Source organism: Nomascus leucogenys, chromosome 8 (assembly GCF_006542625.1).
Source record: "Nomascus leucogenys isolate Asia chromosome 8, Asia_NLE_v1, whole genome shotgun sequence".
Classification (NCBI taxonomy): Eukaryota; Metazoa; Chordata; class Mammalia; order Primates; family Hylobatidae; genus Nomascus; species Nomascus leucogenys.
In genome coordinates, this window is record NC_044388.1 from 15,818,411 (window position 1) to 15,838,853 (window position 20,443).

The following is a 20,443-nucleotide window of genomic DNA, read 5'->3' on the forward strand; positions in this document are numbered from 1 at the left end:
GAGCAGAAAATAGGAGTCCTGCAGGTTTGATCATGCTGCTGGGACCAGTAGTGGTACCCCTGGCATTCTTAAGACAGTACCTAGGGACCCAGCTGGTGCTGGCTAGCTGCAGGGATGTTTGTTTCTGTAACACCCAGACAGTCAGTCTTCAGCTCCTGCCCCTCTTTCCCTGCCAAGAGCCCTTATTGGGCTTTATCAGCTGTGCCATCATGTTGATGCTCTGGGTTGTTCACGGCTGCCCTGTATGGCTTTCCCCAGCCTCCAGCCTTTATTCAAGGGGTAGTGATGCTCTGGATACCTTCCTCCTGGTGGCCTGTAGGCCTTGCTCTTGGTCTACCCAGCTGCCAGCCTGCTCCTGCAGTCCCCTCTCCCAGACTCCTTCTGCATCCCCTCAGGCACCCAGGTTCATCCTGACTACAAATCCCAGTAACCCTAGAATATCTTCAGTGACCTACCCTGGGGTCCTTTTCGTCTGGACACCAGCCACATAGATGGTCCTGGACTGCTGCTTTGAGCTGGGGTTCTTGGATTTTTTTAAATCCCCATGTTTGGGCCATATACAAGACTTATCACCATCTCAGAAGGAGGCAACTGGGGAGGTCACTTTGTAAAACCTTTCTGAGGGTTCTCATGCCTGCCCTGGGGTCAAAAATTGCTGGTTCTGAAGACCATGGCTCTCTCGGGCTTGGAGGGTCTTCTCTCTCCACTTGGTCCTTCATTTCACAAAGACCACATGCCTCAAGGCAGGCCATGTGAGCCACAACAGTCAAACACGTGTTAACTTGCCCTTTGATCAGTTGAGGAACAGTGGCTTATTCCTCTTTGCTGCTTTCACTTGTCACTGCTTGGTGGTCATAGAGCTGGGCCTGGGCAGGTGCAGGAAAGTGATGACTGGGAATTCAGGATTCCTGCTGACCTGTGTCTCTGGATGGGGGAGTCCCATGCCATCTTCATTCCAGAATCTTATTTTCTTAATAAGGGTGATTCAGAGCTTAAGGACAATGACACCTAGCAATATGTAGCATTGCATGGCTTAGAAAATATTCTCATATCCATTTTCACATACTTTGAGAAATAGGCAGAGAAGATACGACTGTCAATGGAAAGGGACTTACCTAAAACCATGTAGCAAGTTTGCAGCAGAGCCAAGACTAAAACCAGCCCCTATCTTTAGGTTAGGTCTCTTCCACCCAAGCATACCCCCTTCCTCTTTCATCTACCTGCACCTCCTGTGCATGACAGCCCCAGACAATGAAGGCCTAGGCACCATAAGTTGGCATGTGCCCTCTGTAATAGCAAGCTAAGGTCATCCTGGGGCAGGGGCAAAGGCAAGAGAGGATGGCAGGGAGAATTATGCATAGCATTGTCATTTTCTGAGTCCCCAGTGTGGCTAAAGAGGCAGCCTAATGAAGCAGCTTCTTCTGGAAACTCCAAGGACTGTGTTCTGGGAGGGAAAGCCAAGCCCTCAGGCAGCACTCAGGGGAGGAACAGATCCATGGGCACATATGCACAGTGCTCCAGCTAGGATCTGGCCATCAGGGGTTATCACAGAAGATATGACAGTCATATATTCTCTGCCTATTTCTCAGACACCTCCATGGACACCCTTATGGGATACTGCAGCCCTCGAGCTTCTAGCACATAGATAAGGAGCCTGCCCCTGCCAGGTTCCTTCTAACAGCCCCAGCCTCCTCCCCTTCCTCCCTGCAGTCCAATTTCAGCTAAAGCAATATTTTAGGCTACACAGTAGAGAGAGAGGGAGTCTGCTGAGAGCCAACTCGGCCTCCCCAGCACAGGAAGAGCCAGGCTGCATGGGACCTACACAGAGAATAGACTTAGCCACCAACCTCAGCAGGGAAGAGGGGAGAAGGGAAGACAAAGCTATGATTTCTCATTAATCTGCTACACTATGAGCACAACTTGAAACTGGGGTAGATGGGCCATTTCCCTAGTAATTAACAATTTTATAAAGACAAATGCATGATGAGGTCAGAGTCACTAGCGAGATGAGATCAACAGGCCAATGTGACTCTGCCTGATGGGACCAGCCTGTGTGTATAGAAAGGATGTCAGGAACAGGCCTTAGGCCAAGGAGCCCTCTAGAAAATGCATGAGCCGCTTGCCACACATCCTAATGCACAAGTTCTCCCCATGGCTTCCTCTACTCCCCTCTCACCTGTTCTCTTCTCACCACCCACGCTCTTCACAACAGAAACAGCTCTAGGCCAGGACCACTCTTTGCTGGCTGTGCTGTCTAATTGGTCTCCAGGTGCCTCTGCACAGCCAAGCAACTGGTCACCACGACTTTGACAGGAGACGGTTTCGCAGAAGCAAAGTGAAAGCCAAGAAAATACAGTTCCCTGACCATAATGAAAGTCTGTTCTTCCAGGAAAAATAGCATGGAACCAGAAGCAGAGAGCTTATTCTTTCTGCCACGCTACGAAGTCCCAGTTTCACATATGCAGAAAAGATGTATCAACTCAGCACAACTGTATGAATCATAGAACCATCAGCATTTGGCCCAGCCAGGCTCAGAGGACATCAATTCTCAGGGCTGTGTTGGGAGATAGTTAGCTGTTGAAGGCTCACTGTGTCTCACCTGCAATTCTCTGTTATCCACCATTCTCCCTGCTTCTGCTCTCATGATGATTGTGCTAAGTGGGCTACACCAAAACCATTGTGAATGGCCACCATGTGCATCTGGCAGCACTCTGTGAGCACCAGAAATGAGTAGAAAGCCTTTCCCTGAAGACACACCATGGAGACCAGTAACAAGTACCTCCACATGCACTTCCCATCCCCCACCAAAGAGTGCAGAGTCTTCCCAAGATCACCATTTTTGCCCGAAGGTCCCTTGCCAGCCATCAGAGTCCAGTTACCTGCAGAGTTAAGGGCAAAGATTTCAGGGGATTCAGCTGAAAGTTCTTGAGACAAGGGCAAGGGGCCCTTCTCTTCCCTTTCAGGGCACAGAGCTCAGCCAGGATGCTGGGCCACAAGACCCATGATGCCACTCTCCACTCTCAGAAATATTACCAAAATGTGACTTCCCATGCCTCTGAAGTAGCAAAGTGATGGTGCCATGGGTTCCCCATTTCCTTTACCCTCCAATGAGTTTGCAATAAGTAGTTTGTAAAGTCAAGCCATGTTCACAATAGCTCGAGATTAGAAATGTCCAACAAAACTCAGGAGGGGATTGAGACTGGGAAGGAGAAATGGAAAGAAACAATTTGGATTTACATATTTGTCCTCACAGGCCCTCTTAGGACAGCCACAGGAGGTAAGTGACAAGCTACACGGACAGCAGAACCCTCTAAAAAAGAAAAGTTCCAATTAGCCCAAAGAAATGAAAGCCTGTTCCCAGAGACCCAATTAAATCAGAACCAATCAATGCTTGCTCTGGTTCCTGCCATTCTGCTCAGGATATAATGAGAAAAATGAGAGTGCCCCAGCCAGCAAGTGTGGTGTGGCAGCCCTCTGAAAACTAAAGAAATCACCCACTATGCACTGCTGCAAGCATGCCGGGCAGCTGCTGCATCTGTGCCTTTAAGAACTCAGCCTGGTGCCTCGGTCCCCACTTAGACCCTGCCAAATGGCAAAGATGGTGACCCATCCCAACCAATGGGACAAAGAGGAAGACTGTGGGACCAGGCTGGGATGGTTTTAAAACTGCTGACGTTGATTCATCACTGGATCTAAGATCTGGCACTCTCTCTCCTCTGTTTCCACACAATCCGTCATGGGTACCAGGACCAAGAAATCCAATAAAGACACAAAGGCGCAGCTCCCTGCTCTCAGCAGGCCTCAGAAAGTCTGTGTGAGTGCTCTGGCCCAGGCAATTAGCTGAGTCCAAAGGATTGCAGAGCTGATGGCACTAACAAGCCTGTGCTTGGCACTTCAGCTGCAGGTGTCTGGGGAGCAAGGTAAGTGTGGAAGTAAACTGGCATAGGCTGGTCTGGTGCTCAGGCAGGGTGGGGGTGACATCAGAGAGGGAAGCTGGCAGGAGGCTCACAATGGAAAATAAGTTGCTGATACAGCCCCCAAGCCCCGAAGGACTAAGGGCAACCCTAGGGGTACATTAAGGTTAAGGTGGTCATTTCTGAGGTCCATATAGGAAGGCTTCCTTGGAAAAGAATCAGGACCTTTGAAGGTTCCAAGCAAAATTTAATAAGGGAAAGCAGTCTTCTCTTCCCCAACCCTGGATTCCCCCACATTCAGCTTCCATGCACTTAGACAATGCATAAGTTGAGGGGCCTCCAGATCCTTCTATTCACTCCCAGAGCAGACTGAGCCTGCAGCCAGTTCAGCAAATTTATTGCCACATGTTGAATATGGTCTTTCTAGGGCTAGTGCTAGTGATGGCTAATATGAGCACACAGTATCCTGACACTTTCAAACTGCAAAGTTTGCACCACTCTGTGTCATTTAGAAGCAAAAGTTAATACAATACATGATACAGTCCCACTCCCATTCCAATAGTTTCATCTCCTTCCAGGGCCTGGCAATGAGCCCCTAGAGAAAGACAGCCAAGCCAGAGGGCTTTGAGTTAATGAGCTACACGGATTCAGTACCAAGTTGAGTGCTGTGGGAGCTGGACTGAAATGAACTAAAATATTTTCCAAATTCAGTCACTTCTCAATCGCCCTTGAGTGAATTGTCCATGGCAACCCAAATTCTAAAGTCTCCAGCCCCAGAGCTTATGGCTGGATGCAGGATATAGGGGTGTGCATGTGTGTGTGTGTGTGTGTGTGTGTGTATGTAAGAGAGAGAGAGAGAGAAGAGAGAGAGATAAATTCAACACTTCAACACTAAATATTAAGGACTGGCTATTAAGTTATTTTCCAGTTTGAAATTCTCCCCATCTCTTTCTCTCATCATGAATAATAAATATGGACAATCTGGTTGGACATGATTGGAAAATCATCAGGCCTAGCACTAGGAATGGGAGTCCTCAGAGCTTTATAATAAGCCATTAGACTATTTTCTGTTCCTGTATGACCTAGAATTATTGGTGGGGAAACCTTGCAGATCTGGCCCTGCCATAGATGGGCAGGAAGCAGAGGCTCCAAAGCTTACCCTTGCATGCCACGCTGTTCTCAGGCTCATAGCCAGGCTTGCAGGTGCATCGCCCAATAGGCACCATCCATTCCCCATCCCCGTTGCAGTAGAGTTTGATGGGCACGTCCACTTCCTCTGCGTTGGGGATGCATGTGCCCCGAGCAATCACCAGAGATGTGCTCTCTGCCCCTGTCATAGTCTCTGGAAACACTGCAAAATTTTGCACAATGCTGGGACACTTTTTGAAGAAGACACGGACAGAAAGAAGAGACATACAGGCTCCATAATCCTGAAAAGCGAGGTAAAAACCATTCCGAGTAAGAGGCCCAAAGCTCCTGACTTCTGTGTTTACCTTCATCAGCCTTCCCCCAAAGTCCACCTGAGAGAAGCTCTCATCTGCAGCAATGGTGTCTACTTTGAGGTAGGGGGCCTCAGACCAGAAGGCTGACTTCTTGGTGGCAATGACAGAGTCAGTCTCATAGTAATACAAGTTGAAAGTCTCCTTGCAGGATCCTGGGACATTAGGGAGGCTGCTGCAGTCTCTCACAGTGAAGCGCATCTCTGTGTAGATGCGATGGGCCCCCCGCCGGTTGATGAAGGTGGTGAGCAGCCAATTGTTCTGGTTGGGCTCGAAGACATTGCACACCTGGTAGGTGCGGATGGTGTTCAGGTTTTCATCGTAGCCACTGACTTCTTCCCACTGTACATAGCAGGCCACAGGCACACACATGCAAAAACACAAAATAGAGAGTGAGAATGCAAAAATAGGCAGAGCAGAGGAGAATACTGGGGCTAAGGGGCCTTAAGAGCTCACCAGTCCAGCAGATTGACTTGAGAAATGAACACATCTAAGTGCAACTTGATTTTAAAGATCTTATAAGAAAACTTCATATTTTTTTGCAGCTCATCCCAAAATATAACACACTTCATTCAAGAAAGCTGTCCCTTGCCTAACCCATAATGCTCATTCTGTGACTGGCTTATTACATCCATGGGGACAACATGCAGCTTTCAGCCCATGTGATGGCAGAGACTTTCTTCCTCACTTCCACAGTACCTGCCCTAAAAGCCAATCTGTGGATTGGGGGTCCAATTACTTGACACCCACACCTTGGAAATCCCCATCTTTGAACCTAATTTCTGTATTGTGGTGAAATCCCTTTATGTCTTTGAAAAGCACATGAATTTAAAGCTTTTCAGGGTTTCTCAACCAACTTAGATTCTCATAAACTTTTTTTCAATAACATCAATCTCTTTGAAAGACTGATATGGTTTGGATGTTTTTCCTCTCTGAATCTCATGTTGAAATGTGATTCCCAATGTTGGAGGTGGGGCCTGGTGGGAGGTGATTTGATCATGGGGGCAGATCCTTCACGAATGGTTTAGCACCATCCCTTTGGTGATGAGTGAGATTTGGCTGTTTAAAAGAATCTGGAAGCTCCCCCTTCTCTCTCTCTTGCTCCATCTCTCACCAAGTGACATGCTAGCTCCCCTGGCCTGCCATGAGCGGAAGCTTCCTGAGGCCCTCAGCAGAAGTAGATGCCGGCACTATGCTTCATATTCAGCCTGCAGAACTATGAACAAGTTAAACCTCTTTCTTTATAAATTACTCAGCTCAGGTGTTTCTTTATAGCAATGCAAGAGTGGACTAACACAAAGACCTAGACTATAAAACTGGTAAAAGTGGAGGCTGCTAAGAAGAACCCTTAATGAAGCAAATGAAGCTCTATTGTGTGCAAATTTCAAGCAAGGCTATGATGGAGGAAAATGTTGGAGTGTGTCACTTTAGTGAATAATGAAACTTTCTTAAGGGAAAGACAACCATGATTCACATTAGAAAAGTGAGCTCCCATTTATAGCAGCCCTGTAGATTGGAATAAAAGAGAAGAACAGCACATGTATTAAGTGATGTCTTTCACTATTCCCAGCAACTTTCAGAACTAGGTATTATTATCTCCAATTTACAGATGAAAAGACATGATGCAACTCACCCATGCTTATATGGCTAAAAGAGATTATGAGAGAAGATAGTAGGAAATACTTTGAATGGTCAAAGAAAATCACCTAAGAACTTCTAGAAGATTATTTCAATAACAGGCAATGAGGGTTGGAGGGGAGTTGGGAGGGGTCTTTAAAGGCATGGTTCCCTTAACTGAGCTCTCTAGGGCAGGGGTCAAAGAAGAGTTGCTGGGTCATTCTTTCTTCCTTGTGCTTGGAGAAAAGGAGTTAAGGAAGAAGCTGCCTACAGCTGGGAGCTCTCCAGATCCTGGTCTCAAGAACTGAGGATATTTCCAGGAATAAATTTAAACTTATATTCTGTTTGCTTAGAATAAAAAAAAATAGAGAAAAGAAATTAAACTTCCTAAAGTGAAAATGAATTAAGATTCTTGACTATTTAGGAGTGGTGATCAAGGTAACCAAATCCTACCAGTTATCTTTGAATATTATGCTAATTGCTTATTATTTACAGTAGTGGACTTTAAATATATAGACTAGAATTCTTCATTAACAGAGCTAAAAGCCAATTATATGTGCATGGAAAATATACTGCAATTGCTCCTTGCAAGGAGTAAAGCCCCCTGTGGAGGCAAGTAGATCCTCTAAACCTGAGTGAAGGAAACCAAATAACAGGCATAGTGTGGAGAGGTGGGGAAATGGGCACATTGAGAGCTGGCCCTGCATGCCCAGGTCTGTTAAGTGACCTCACTCATGGTCACTCCTTCTGTCTGGGCCTCTGCCACCAAGGCATCTAAACTGCAGTCAATCTAGGGTCCTCCTGGACCCCAGACTCTCCCAGGACTCCTAGAGTGCCAGTTCCCTCCCCAACTTGAAGTCCTTCCAGTCCCTCACCAACAGATCAGCTCCTGCCAGTATCCTTGCAGCAGTTCTGGGACACACAGGCCATCATGATTCACTACCCTGGAAAGTCTCAGCTCCAGGCCAAATATCACTCAGCACTCCACCTTTCAAGTTGCAGCACTTGACCTCCGACCACACCATTCATGACCCGCCAGCATCTCTCCCTGCTCCACTCTACCTTCTGCAATGCCAAGGACTAACATCCCCAAACTCACAACTCTGTTTCCCAGTTTCAAGCCTGTTCTTATGCTGTGCTTTCTACCTAGGATGGCTTTTTGTTCTTCTTTGCCTGAGTTACTCCAGCTCTGGAAAATCCCCTCGCTGAATTAGATACCATATTATGGCATATTAGTACATCCTCCACACAACAGGTAAGAACCTGTGCACACTGGCCCTGGGGCACCTACCTCCCCCAGGAGTCAGTGAGCCCTGAGGGGGCTGCAGCACATCCCTGGAGTGGCGCATCCACACAGCTCCTTCACAGCATGCCTTGTGCCCAGCACATGGACCTCCCTGTGCCCAGGCCCCACCATGTGGCCAACAGGGAAGAGAGATCTCACCTCTGTGGCCTGCATGGAGTATAAAATTCACACTGTCGAGCCTCACCTGGACTTTGCTTAATTCCTTATTGATTCTCTAGATGTAAAAGAACCACTTTTTCTGCCTTCTTGAACACCGTGTTTTGTTCTATCAAATGTGTTTATTAAAGTTATGTTCTGCTTGCCTATTTTCTTTTCAGCCAGGGAGAAGTCACTGACAATGTTTCAGATCAAATTTCTAGACCTCCCTCCCTTTCCATGGCTGTTATAAAACAACATTTTCTCAGTTGACCCTACATGACTTGAGGAAAGGAACTTTTTTTTTTTTTTTTACTGTTCTGCTATTGTTGAAACACAGCAGGTCTCATGACCCATTATTCCAGTTGGGTCTCAGTACACACATGGGGCCCCGCTGTCAATGTACAGGTGAAGCATGTGACCCCATTTAGAGTGGGGGTCTGGTCATAGCCAGAGTTCTTGATGCACCCAAGACTAAAGGAGCTCTGATGTGGGTTTCACCTTAGCACTGAGACAGTCACCACCAGGAGATATTTAAATAAGCAAAATGAGGCCAGGTGCAATGGTTTATGCCTATAATTCTAGCACTTTGGAAGGGTGACGTGGGAGGATGGCTTGAGCCCAGGACTCAAGACCAGAATGGGCGACACAGAGAGACCCCATCTCTACAAAAATAAAAATAATAAATTAACCAAGATTGGTGGCTTGTGCCTGTAGAACCAGCTATTCAGGAGGCTGAAGTGGGCGGATTGCTTGAGCCCAGGAGGAGCTGCAGTAAGCCATGCTCACACCACTGTACTCCAGCCTGGGTGACAGAGCAAGACTCTGTCTCAAAAAAATAAAATAAAATAAGCAGCATGAGGATTTCTACTCTCCTATGGGAGCTGGGATATTGAGAACATTTAGCTTAGAAAATGACACTGATTGGTATTATAAGACCCAGCAGAAGTAATTGTTTCAAACATTAACCTCTCTGGGCCTCAGTTTTCTCATCTGTAAAATGAGAAATCATACTGGGTGACCCTGAGTTGTAAAATTCTACAGATCTAATTGATTCCATGACAGCTCCTAAGGGAGTGATCAAAGCAAATTAGGAAATTCAGCTGCATATTCAAAGGGAAAGAGTAGAAGGAAATTGAGAGAAAGGAAAATAACTCCCTGTTGTTGGGAAAAGGCCATCATAGAGCTTCCCATTAATTTCTTTCCCTCTTTCATTCTTCTGTCAGCAAAAGCTCTGTAGGGGCTGAAGAAATAAGTGATCAGAGTGGGCTTCCAGGAGGCACACATACTTTCCACAGCAAGTGGTAATTAGAACTGGGGGGGTCGAAGAAAGAGGAGATGTTGGTTAATCGAGATGAGGGTAGAATGGCATTCCCAACAGAGAGAGACAAACATATAATTCGTTTACAGTATTTGGAATCGGTCTCATTGCTTTATATTTATACCTCATTCATTCATCAATGAAAAAAAAAATGTCTGCTGAATGTTAGGTTTGTGCCAGGCATCCCATTAGCCACTGGGGATATAACAATATGAAGCTTATAATCTAGTGAGAGAAAAGAAATTAGAAAATGGTTATTAAAATAACTAAATAATTACATTTGTGTTAACTGCTGCAAGGGAAAATTGCAGGGAGCCAAGCAAGGGGGTGCACCGGATATACAGAAGATTGTCAGGAAAGACCCCCTGTATGAGTCCATTTTGTGTTGCTATAAAGGAATAGCTGAGGCTGGGTAATTTACAAAGAAAAGAGTTTTATCTGGCTTATAGTTCTGCAGCCTGTTCAAGAAGCATGGCACCACGATCTACTTCTAGTGAGGCCTCAGGAAGTTTCCAATCATGGAGGAAGGTGAAGGAAGAGCAGGCATGTCACATGGTGAGAGAGGGAGCAAGAGAGATGCCAGGTTCTTTTAAACCACCAGCTCCTGTGTGAACTGATAGAGTGAGACTCACTCATTACCATAAGGAGACCGTCAAGCCATTCATGAGGGATCCCCTGCCATGACCCAAACACCTCCTGCTAGGTGCCACCTCAAACATTGGAGATCATGCTTTAATATGAGATTGGGAGGGGACAAACATCCAAACAATATCACCCTCCAAGCTGACAGGGGACAGGTAGATAGAAGTTAGCCAGGAGAAGTGTGCACCTTCTGGGAGCAGAGTAGGAGCAGCGTCTCTGGGCCCAACGAAGGCAGGTACAAAGGCCTCATGATAGGAAAAGTAGCCTGGTGCCATTGAGGAATGAAGGCTGTGTGACAGACAGCCATAAGAAGCTGCGGGTGGCAGGAAAAGGACTGAGAGGAAGATGAATCCAGTTGAGAATTTTGAATTTCATCCTGAATGTAACTAGAAGTCGCTAATGAGTTAGGGAGAAAAAAACACAGGCGATCAGAGCCGAGCTTTTAAAAGCTCTCTCTGACGCACTACAGAGACAGGTTTGAAGAGCAGCCTGAGTGTATAGGCAGGACAATTGGAGTTCATTGTGGGTGTCCAGGCAAGAGATGGTAGGTTGGAACAGACCAGCAAAAACTGGAAAGATACTTTAGGGGAGAATCTCTAGACCTTCACTGAGCCACAGACTCAAGGGGCCATGTGTCCCCTGAACACTCTTTCAGGCATCAGTCCTGCCTCGCCAACCAGGCTTTGGGCTTCCTAGATCCTTAGGAATGATGATTCCTCACCTCTTCCCTCTCTCTTTTCTTAAAAAAGGGGGAATTTTACCAGTCTTGCATGCACTACACTGTAGATGTCCAATTTCCTATTCAGGGCCAAATTTCTTTTACCCAAAGCCTGTGCTGGCTCTAGTTCTGGCAATGTGTTCTCACTGCCTGCCTGAAAGTCAATTTCCTAAAGATCTTCCATTCAATGGCTGCTTCTTAGCCTCCACTTCTAGGCATTTGACATATTGCTTCTTGTATTCCTTCCTGTAATTATCTCCTTCTGTTAAAACAACAGCAAAACACCATGATTTGCTTATCAGATTCGAAGAAAATTAAAAAGATAAAATGTCAAGTCTTGGTAAGAAAGTGGGAAAAAGGGCACTGCCCAAGCCCATCGATGGAAGTATAAACTGGTGAAATCTTTTAGAAATCAATTCAATAGCTTCTCCCAATACTTCAAGTGTGGGCCAAAACTGAAATCAATATGAAGAAGGTAAATTATTTTTAAAATTTTAGTGATAACTAGGTGCCCATCTGGAAAACAAACAAACAAACAAACAAAAAATAACTTTTGTTCCATACTTACACCTTACTCCAGAATAAATTTCTGGTGAATCCAAGATTTAAACATTAAAAACGAAACTACAAAGATACTAAAAGAAACCATGGAGAAAATTTTTGTATACTAATTGTGATATGAAACTCAGAAGCCATAAATAAACATATTGATAAATTCATCTCTATACAATTTTAAAAATTGGCATGACAGAAATAGCCATGAGCAAATTTAAAAGGGAGGAAAAAAGAAAACCTGATAGAAAAAAAATTATTTGTTACTTACCACAGATAAAGTGTTAATATCCCCTAATATATAAAGAGAATCCATATGTCAATAACAAGATAGAAAATTGGGCAAAGGGTATCAACAAACTGTTCACTAAAAAAGACACAGATATAACTCTTAAATATATGAAAAGATGCTGAATCTCACTCTTCATAAAGTGTGAGTTGTTAATTAGCCACATTATGATATTTTTTGGGGGATGTCAAAGAACAAAAGTGTGATAACACACTGTGTTGGAGAGGACATAGGGGATAAGAATTCTGACACACAAATGGAAGAATAGCAAATTTGTACAACATCTATGGAAATTTTGGTTTTATTTATCAAAATTATAACTACATACACCCTTTGACCCAGCAATTCCACTTCAAGGATAATTTCTCAGATAGACTTTTATCTACATGAAATTAGGTACACACAAAGTTATCAATTGCAGCCACCACCACCTCCAGAGCTTTATTCATATCCAGAAAACCTACAGGTGGACCACTGGCCTTTGGACAATACGGTAGCCTTCTCAGAATTTGCTGAGTAAGACCTCTGGAAGCATAGTCCTAGTGGAAAGAGAAACCATTAATTGAGATTGAACTTCTCACCAACCAGTGGTATAGGGGACTCAGAAGAATCTGAAATAATTAGACTAAAAGAAAATAAGGTATAGGACATTTCTCATACATCTTTATATGAGGAGTAAGCTTCATACTTGCTTCATGCTAACCTGACTGTTGTCCTCCTTTCTTGGACTGGACTCAGCTGGACTCTTTAATATGTCACCTAAGACCCTTTGCTGTCAAGTGGTGAGTGCATAACCAAAATCTGATGTGCCCATACAATGGAATACTATTCCAAAATAAAAAAGAATGAAGTACTAGTATGTACGGCAACATGATGAATCTCTAAAACATTATGCTAAGTGAGGAAAGCTGTGTGTCTCAAAAGACCACACATTTTATGATTCTATACACATGAAATGTTCAGAAGAGGCAAATCTACAGACAGAGAGGTAGGTTAGTATTTGCCTGGGGCCAGAGAGGGAAATGGGGAGCGACAACAAACTGGCATAAAGAATCTTTTTAGGAGTGATAAAAATGTTCTAAAATGAGATTGTGGTGATGGGTTACAAATTCCATAAGTTTACAAAAAAATTACTGAATTGATTAAAATTTTAATACACTTAAAATGAGTGAACTTATTGCGAGTAAATAATACCTTAATATAGCTTTAAAATGAAACCCCTCTGTTATCTGGTCCAGCCCACACCTCAGTATCCCAACAATGCTCGCACAGTCTCCATTATCCACAAGTAGCTTGTTCATGGTGACTTCATGCCCCTTCTCATTCTATCCTCTGTACCTTGGATGACCTTCTTACCCATTTATCCCTGTATCCCAAATGCCAATCATTCATTCAATCAAACCTGTTATGAATGATGCCTAAGTTGAGGCAAAGGTGGCATCTAGACGGGATAGGAGGCAAAGGAAGCATCCCTATCACTGATACTGAGGGCCTGGGGAGTATCGGGGTGTGGTCCAAAGACAGCACCAGAATCTTGGGCTCAGGACCCCATTCCAGGACCACTAGATTTTCCAACCTGGAGGTCAGTCGGGTAGTCAAAAGGCCAAAAATGCTCCCCAAGTTCAACACACCCATTTCATCACCACAATGTGCCATTTCTTCCAGAACCATCCATATCCCCCCATCTGGCCTGTCTCTTGCATTCCCATGACCAGTACACGAGGGCTGGCATCACCTCATGCCCTGGTTGGAACATGGTGACAACAGACAAGGCAAGAGATGTCAAGGGCCCAAAGCAGGGCCATATCTTCTCATAGCTGGGCAACAGAGCCCATGTCCATTTCTGCCCCTCGATGTTGTTGCTGATGTTCTGACTGACCCTGATGCCCTTCTTTTACCTCACCCTCATACCATCTGAACTGAGCCAGAGAAAGGAAGATGTGGCTTGGAAGCCACTCTAGACCACGTTAGTCATGACATTTTATTGACAAATGGGCAGAGTGAGGCCCAGAGACATTCAATACCAGGCCCAAAGTCAGGCAATGGATCCATGGCAGGGCTGGATTCTCTTTGCAGCTCCTTCCTTCGAGGTGGCTCCAGTCTTATTTCCTCCATAATCCTTTCCCTGGCTTAGATTTATCTACCATTTTTCTGAATGCATAAAGCATGATTGAGTTTGTTCCACACAATTAAGCATTTGATAATATACTGTTTTGAAATATTCTTTAATTGCTTCACATGTGTGACTTTGGTTTCTGCTACCAGGCTGTGAGCTCCTTGAGGACAGTAAATTAAACTTGGACTAATTTATTAGTTCATTTCAACAAGAAAAATAATTCCATGCATTTAGCTTCACAACACTGGAATTATGGAACACCATTTTATTCAGTAATGTCTGGGACCAGTGAAATCCACTCCATTTTCATCTCACTTTTTATCCTAGGTGATCTCATCCACATACAAGGCTTCGACCACCATGGAGTGCATCACCAACTTGACCTCTCCCCAATACCCCAGACTTGTATATTCTGCTGCCTGCTGGATGCCTCCTGATAAATACCTGGGAGGCACCACCTTGCCCTTTGCAGCCCTGATGCAATCTCACCTCTGTCCGAGAACGACACCTCAACCACCCAGTACCAGATGACTAGGAAGCAATCTAGACTCTGCCTTCTCCATTTTGTTTTGTTTTGCTCCTCATCGTAAGAGGTTAACCCCCAAATTCTATGTCTCCTATCTCCATAGCTCTTCTATTCAGCCCTTCCCTTCTGTTTCATCATTGAATTCTCTTTACCCTCCAAGTAACTCCCGCAGTCATTCTCCTTAATTCCCCTGTTCATATGAGTTTTCTAAAATACAAATCCATCTCCCACATGAACCCAATCCTACAGGCTGGGACTGTGTTGGGTATTGGTCCATATTCCCAGTGCCAAGCCCTCAAAATATCCTGGAAGATTGAGGCAATGAGCAGGGCCCTGGCCTATTCTTTAACTTCTCTCCCTTCTTTATGCAGGTGCCACCAGGCTAACCTGTCTTTGTGAAAGAAGAAACAAATCAACCTTGCACAACCAACAGATTATTAACAGCCTTTGAAAGAGCACTATTTCGACACAAATGGACCACCTGTCCTTGAGATAAGCATAACAGAGGAAACAATGACATCCATTAGAAAGTACTTATTCAGGCTTTCAGACCATGACTTTGATGTATGAGAAAGACACTTTTAGGTCTCTCCAAGATCTAGGTTTGTTAGGCTTGCTTATTGGAAGTCAGAGCTTGCAGATCTATTGCTAGAGTGCCTGTTGACATTTGGACAGTGCATATTGACTATCTGCAGTCTGGCTGATTGTGTGTGTGTGTCTGCATGCACGCACACACGTGCATGTGTGTGTGTCTGTGTGCATATGTAAAGCATGCTATCAAAACTCATTTATCTGTATCAACTGTTCCCCTTTCAAAATCATTGTCATGGGCTCTACCCATTGGTCCATCTACACTACCTTCTAGAAAAATCTCCAGAAACTCTGACACATTCTTTATGCCCCAGAAGTGGATTTGAATTTCAGAAACAGGCAAAGGTCATTTGGAACCAAGTCTGATTAATGAGATGAATGAACAAACTAAGAAATAATATTACTGGTCAAAATGAAGAGCCACTATAAAATGAAGGTGAGAGATTTGCGCTGATTCCACTCTGTGCCTCTGAAGACAGTTCTAAGCATAGAATTCTGGAAAGATGTTTGATAGTTGGCCCCTCCCTGGACTGCAGCAATGTCTCCCACCCCACACCAGGCCCGCCCCTCTAAGAATGCCCAATGACTATCATGATGCTGCGTCATTAAAACCTCCACGAATAAACCATTTCTACAGGGCCTGGCTGGAAAGGGGCACTTCCTCTGGACACCTTTATTTAAGACAGGAATAGACATAATTGAAATAGGCTTTTTGGCCTCTGTTGGCCTAATACAATCCCAGCTATTCTGATTTGTTTCAAACCCAGCTCATTTATCCCATTTGTTTAATAAAGAGTCAAACATCTACTACAGCAGCCCCAAGCAACATTCTAGGAGTTGGTGAAACAGCAGTAAATAAGAGACAAAGTCCCTGTCTGCATGGACCTTATATTCCAGTAGAGTTAACCAAACGATGAACAAACAAACAAATGAATAATATAAAGTCAGGTAGCATTAACAACTACTAAGAAGCAGGAAAGGAAATAGAGTGACAGCTGGCAGTGGGGTAATCAGGGAAGATCTCCCTTTGAGCTGAGATCTGAATGAAACACACGAGCTAGCCTGGAGGGTACATGAAGGAGGAGCATCCCAGGCACAGAGGGCAACCAGAACAAGTTCCCCAGGGCAAGAAGGTGCCTGGCCCATTGCTGAGAAAGCCAGGATGGCAGCGTGGCTACAGAAGATTAAACAGCAAGAGAAACATTGAAAGAGATGAAGCTGGAGAGGTTGCCAGGGCAGGCAGACTCCACCTCTGCCAGTTACAGCTCTGTGATCACAGACAACTTTCTGAGCTTCAGTTTCCTCACTTGCAAAATACTATTTACTTTGCAGAGTAATAGGAAGACTGAAAGATCATGGACGTGGAAGGAGCTCATCTAGTGCTGTGCCTGCACATAACTACCATTCACTGAGTACCAATTATTCCCATTATTATTATGATCATCATCATCATGATTACGTTAACCTCAGGATCCACCTCCAGCTGAGTCACCAGGGTGTGGAAATCATCTAGATCTTATATAAATAATCCTACCCTTTGGTAAGCAGAATGCAGGAACTAAAAGGCTAAACTCCCTCTCCTTACAGACACAGAGAAACAACCAGCAGTCCCCTTCCCTTTCCCCCTGGGAATCTCCAGGGCTTCCTCTGAGCTGTTTCATCATAGGCTCTCTTCTCTTGAGCCAGCAATCCCTGGACCACTGTCAGCCACCAGCTCAGACCACAAGGAGACAAAATTGGACACATCTTACAGGCTCTGGTCCCATTCAGCAGTCTGTTTTTGGGCACAAACTGCTGTTGAGGGAAGCTGCTATTTTGCAAACAGTTGCTGCCACCATGCCCTGTGGGACCATAATGGAGCTTTCTTGGCATTGCCCAATCCGGGGAGATGGCTGCCCCTCTGAACAAGAAGCCCACTGGAGCCTGGGCAGCACACAACTTCACAGAGCCCACAGGAGGCCAAAGATTCTTCAGGGCAGCAGATGCTCAGGGCTGGGCTGGAGCCACCATTACCAAGCCTTCCCCACCAATCAGCCTGGACCCCAAGGACAAAGCTCCTGTGTAGACAGTAGACTAAGCCTGAAAAAGCTTGGATATTAGACAAGCTAGAGGGCTAATTAAAATGTAAAATGCAGTCCGTGGGGCATAAATTCCTACAAGCCCAGAGGGATCTACCATTTAGTACACCAACCAACCAAGGCAGGGATTTACTCAAGGGCTCCCCTGAGGGCTGTGAGCACCAGCTTACCTTCCAATATGCTTGATTTACATCCCAGATGTGCTGGACTGAGAGGACAGGAATGCCCCCCCCCTCACCCCCCATTCATTACCATGGCCTGATGTGGTATTCCATTGAGAAAGGTGACTGACTCAGGGTTGGAGACTGCTTCTGAAAGCCCAGTGCCTTGGAAGGGCTTCCATATTGTAGTAGTACAAAGCAATGAATTCCCTAAACTGTGAACTCACAGCAAAGATGCCCTCCTGGAAATGCATCACAGCAAGGGGATGGGGGTGAGGGACATAACTGGAATATCACAAACATATACATATTGTTTCCCAATGCAATATTTAAGAGCAGAGCTCCACAAAATCTTGGATGGTAGAGAAATGCAGATAATACTGTAACAAGGTCAAGGTGGAGGAAATGGCTTCAAGCAGAGTATATTCAGATTGCTAGGAAGGAGGTTTTTGTGATGATCGAAAAAGGGATGGGGGTTTCAAAACAGCACTGCTCTAACCTTGCCCAACCCATAATCATGGGGATCCCCATCTTAGCCCAGGGTAAGTTCACAGGCTCTGGAGTCCGCCACACCCAGCTGTGTGACCATGGGCAAGTCTTTAAACTTTTCTGAGCCTCGACTTCCTCTTCTGCAATACAGGGATAGTACATAATAGTACCTATCTCATGAGGCAATTGTGAGGATTAAACATGACTTAAGCTTGCAAGGTAATTAAACCCCAGTAAGAGCCCCTTGCGAGCCAGTTACCATGAATAGCTGCCCTCTGGGGACACACACTTAGCCTCTCTCTGAGTGCACATCAATTATTTTTTTCTTGGAATTCCACTCTCCCTCCATGATGTGTATGATCTAAGACTCTTCTGTCTGTCTGTCAGCACCTGCGCATCTATCATTGATATATGTGTGCGTGGGCACGTGCGTGTAAATGCAGGCAGCTGAGGTGTTGGCCATGGCCCTCCCTTGGGTATGCACACCATCAGAAGGCCGTGTGAGCGCTGGTCAGCTCAGGTCCAGCCACACTACTAGAGGGCAAGGCCAGCAGGGCACGAGCACTGAAGGGCGCACACCCCTTTATATTCCGGCATATTTCACACCCAGGTTTCTACCAGCATGTTAGGGAAAATACTGCAGGCTTGGGTCTGGGCAGGGGGCTCCCTCTCTATACACCTCTGGGGCACTGTAACCTCCACCAGGCAGCAGCATTGCGTACCAGGCCCTGCCTGGAGTGGGGTCCTCAGCCATTATGACAGCTGCTGCTGCTGTTGACACTGCAACAGTGACAAATTCATCCTTCTGACAAGATCCCTTTAAATAATTCACAGGGAGTTAGGGATTAAGACGCTGTTTCTCTCTGTCTCTGTTGAGATTTAAAACACCTCCAGCTGGGGTATTTAAAGAGAGTATAATGGGCTGCCCCTCCTGGGTCTCTTCTCCCCCTTTCCTCCTTTCCCATTTCCCCAACTCATCGCCCACCCCACCAGCCAGCCCTATAACAAGGAGGTCCAGAAAACAAGAAAGGGGGAAAAAAAAAAAAGGAGGGAACCAGTGCTTGGCTGGTCACTATGGCAACGGCGGCAGGGTATTCAGCTGCCATTATTGCAGTGCCTCACACATGTGATTATCTTAAGCTGTCGGTTGAATGTGGCCCTCACTGCTGCCCAACACGGCCTTGTAGAACAAGGCAGGGGTGGGAGCTGCAGGCCCCAGGCCCCAGCTGCTTAATACTGCTATGTCCAGGCCTGGACTCCATTGATAGATGAGCAGAGAGTCACCCCTGGGAGAGACTGATGGCATTTCCCTTCAGCTTGGCAGGATTTCTGCTCAGAATGTATAGCAGAGGCCAACCTCAAGCTGGCCCATCATGCTGGGTTACACGCTAGGGAAATGGGGTCCTCATTCCATGAGCTCTGGAAGTTTTGACTGAGCGTGAGCCTTGCTGGCTGGGGCCAGCCAAAGCTGTCTTGGAAACAAGAGAGCCAGCCATGGGAGAAGGAAGGGGCGGGGCCTCTGGCAGGAGCTCTTGGCTTCATTCCCATTCTTACAATGGAGGAAATTCCCAGTCTCTGGGTGAAAAAAAGCCACATCTGGCCTCAAGAGAGGACACCCCCACCACATCCTGTGTGTTCTCCCAATTGGGTGGGAATGTGGCCACCATGTGTGATCCACTTCAGGGACTGCTTTTTCCTGGGACTTTGGATGCTGGAGCTTGGTCCTAGGAAGCCTGAAGAAAACTCTGCCTCCATTGAGAAAAAGTATTCCATTCCTTTGCCTCCTGGACTTGGCTTCCCAGGTGCAAGAATATTCTTCGAATGAAAAGGTCCCTGGTTAACCCCAATAGACACACTCTAATTTTTCCAATGTCCCCTTTAAAATTCAGCTCCCATATTAAGCCTCTTATGGCAGCTATGCTCAGGCGAGCAATGCACACAGTGGGGCTACCATTACCTTCAACTGGCACCAGGACTGCTCCAAATGGCAGAGATCAGTCTGGCCTTCCCTGCATTTGCATCCCACGGTCAGCACCGTGAAGATATGGCCAGTCATACATAGGTCCCCATCACTTGAGGCCCTGCCCAACCCTGCCTTGTTACATAATGAACTGTTTGCACCTAAAGGCAAACAGGGACCATTAACATTTGCCACATTGGTTTAAAGGCAAAGCTCTTGATCAGCAGATAAGTCAGAATCTTGATTCCTACATTTGTCATGTAGGCTGTCCTTTGTGACACTGGGAAACATATTGGACATGCCTGTCTCCACCAGAAAGAGCAATAAGTGGGACAGCATGCAAGCATGCATGGAGATAAGGATATGCCACGATGGGACCCCAGCTCCATTCTATTGGCAGAGCAGCATCTCAAATGGAGGAGGGGCGCGTTCAGCCCCACTGACACTGAGGACAATGGATGGGACAAAGGAGCTCCCTGGAACCCCTCACAGCTCTCCCTGCCCTTCCCAGCAATTTTCACTTCCTGAA

General features: G+C 45.7%; 1 protein-coding gene across 3 annotated transcripts in view; it reads right to left on the minus strand.

The window, feature by feature from the left end:
* Positions 1 to 20,443, minus strand: part of EPHB1 (EPH receptor B1) — a 457,376-nt gene that overhangs the window by 295,316 nt on the left and 141,617 nt on the right. For all 3 annotated transcript variants that reach the window (XM_030816782.1, XM_003265255.3, XM_030816781.1), the window contains exon 3: positions 5,074 to 5,755. In XM_030816782.1, coding sequence (XP_030672642.1) covers positions 5,074 to 5,755 — 682 coding nt within the window. The remainder of the gene's footprint in view (positions 1 to 5,073; positions 5,756 to 20,443) is intronic.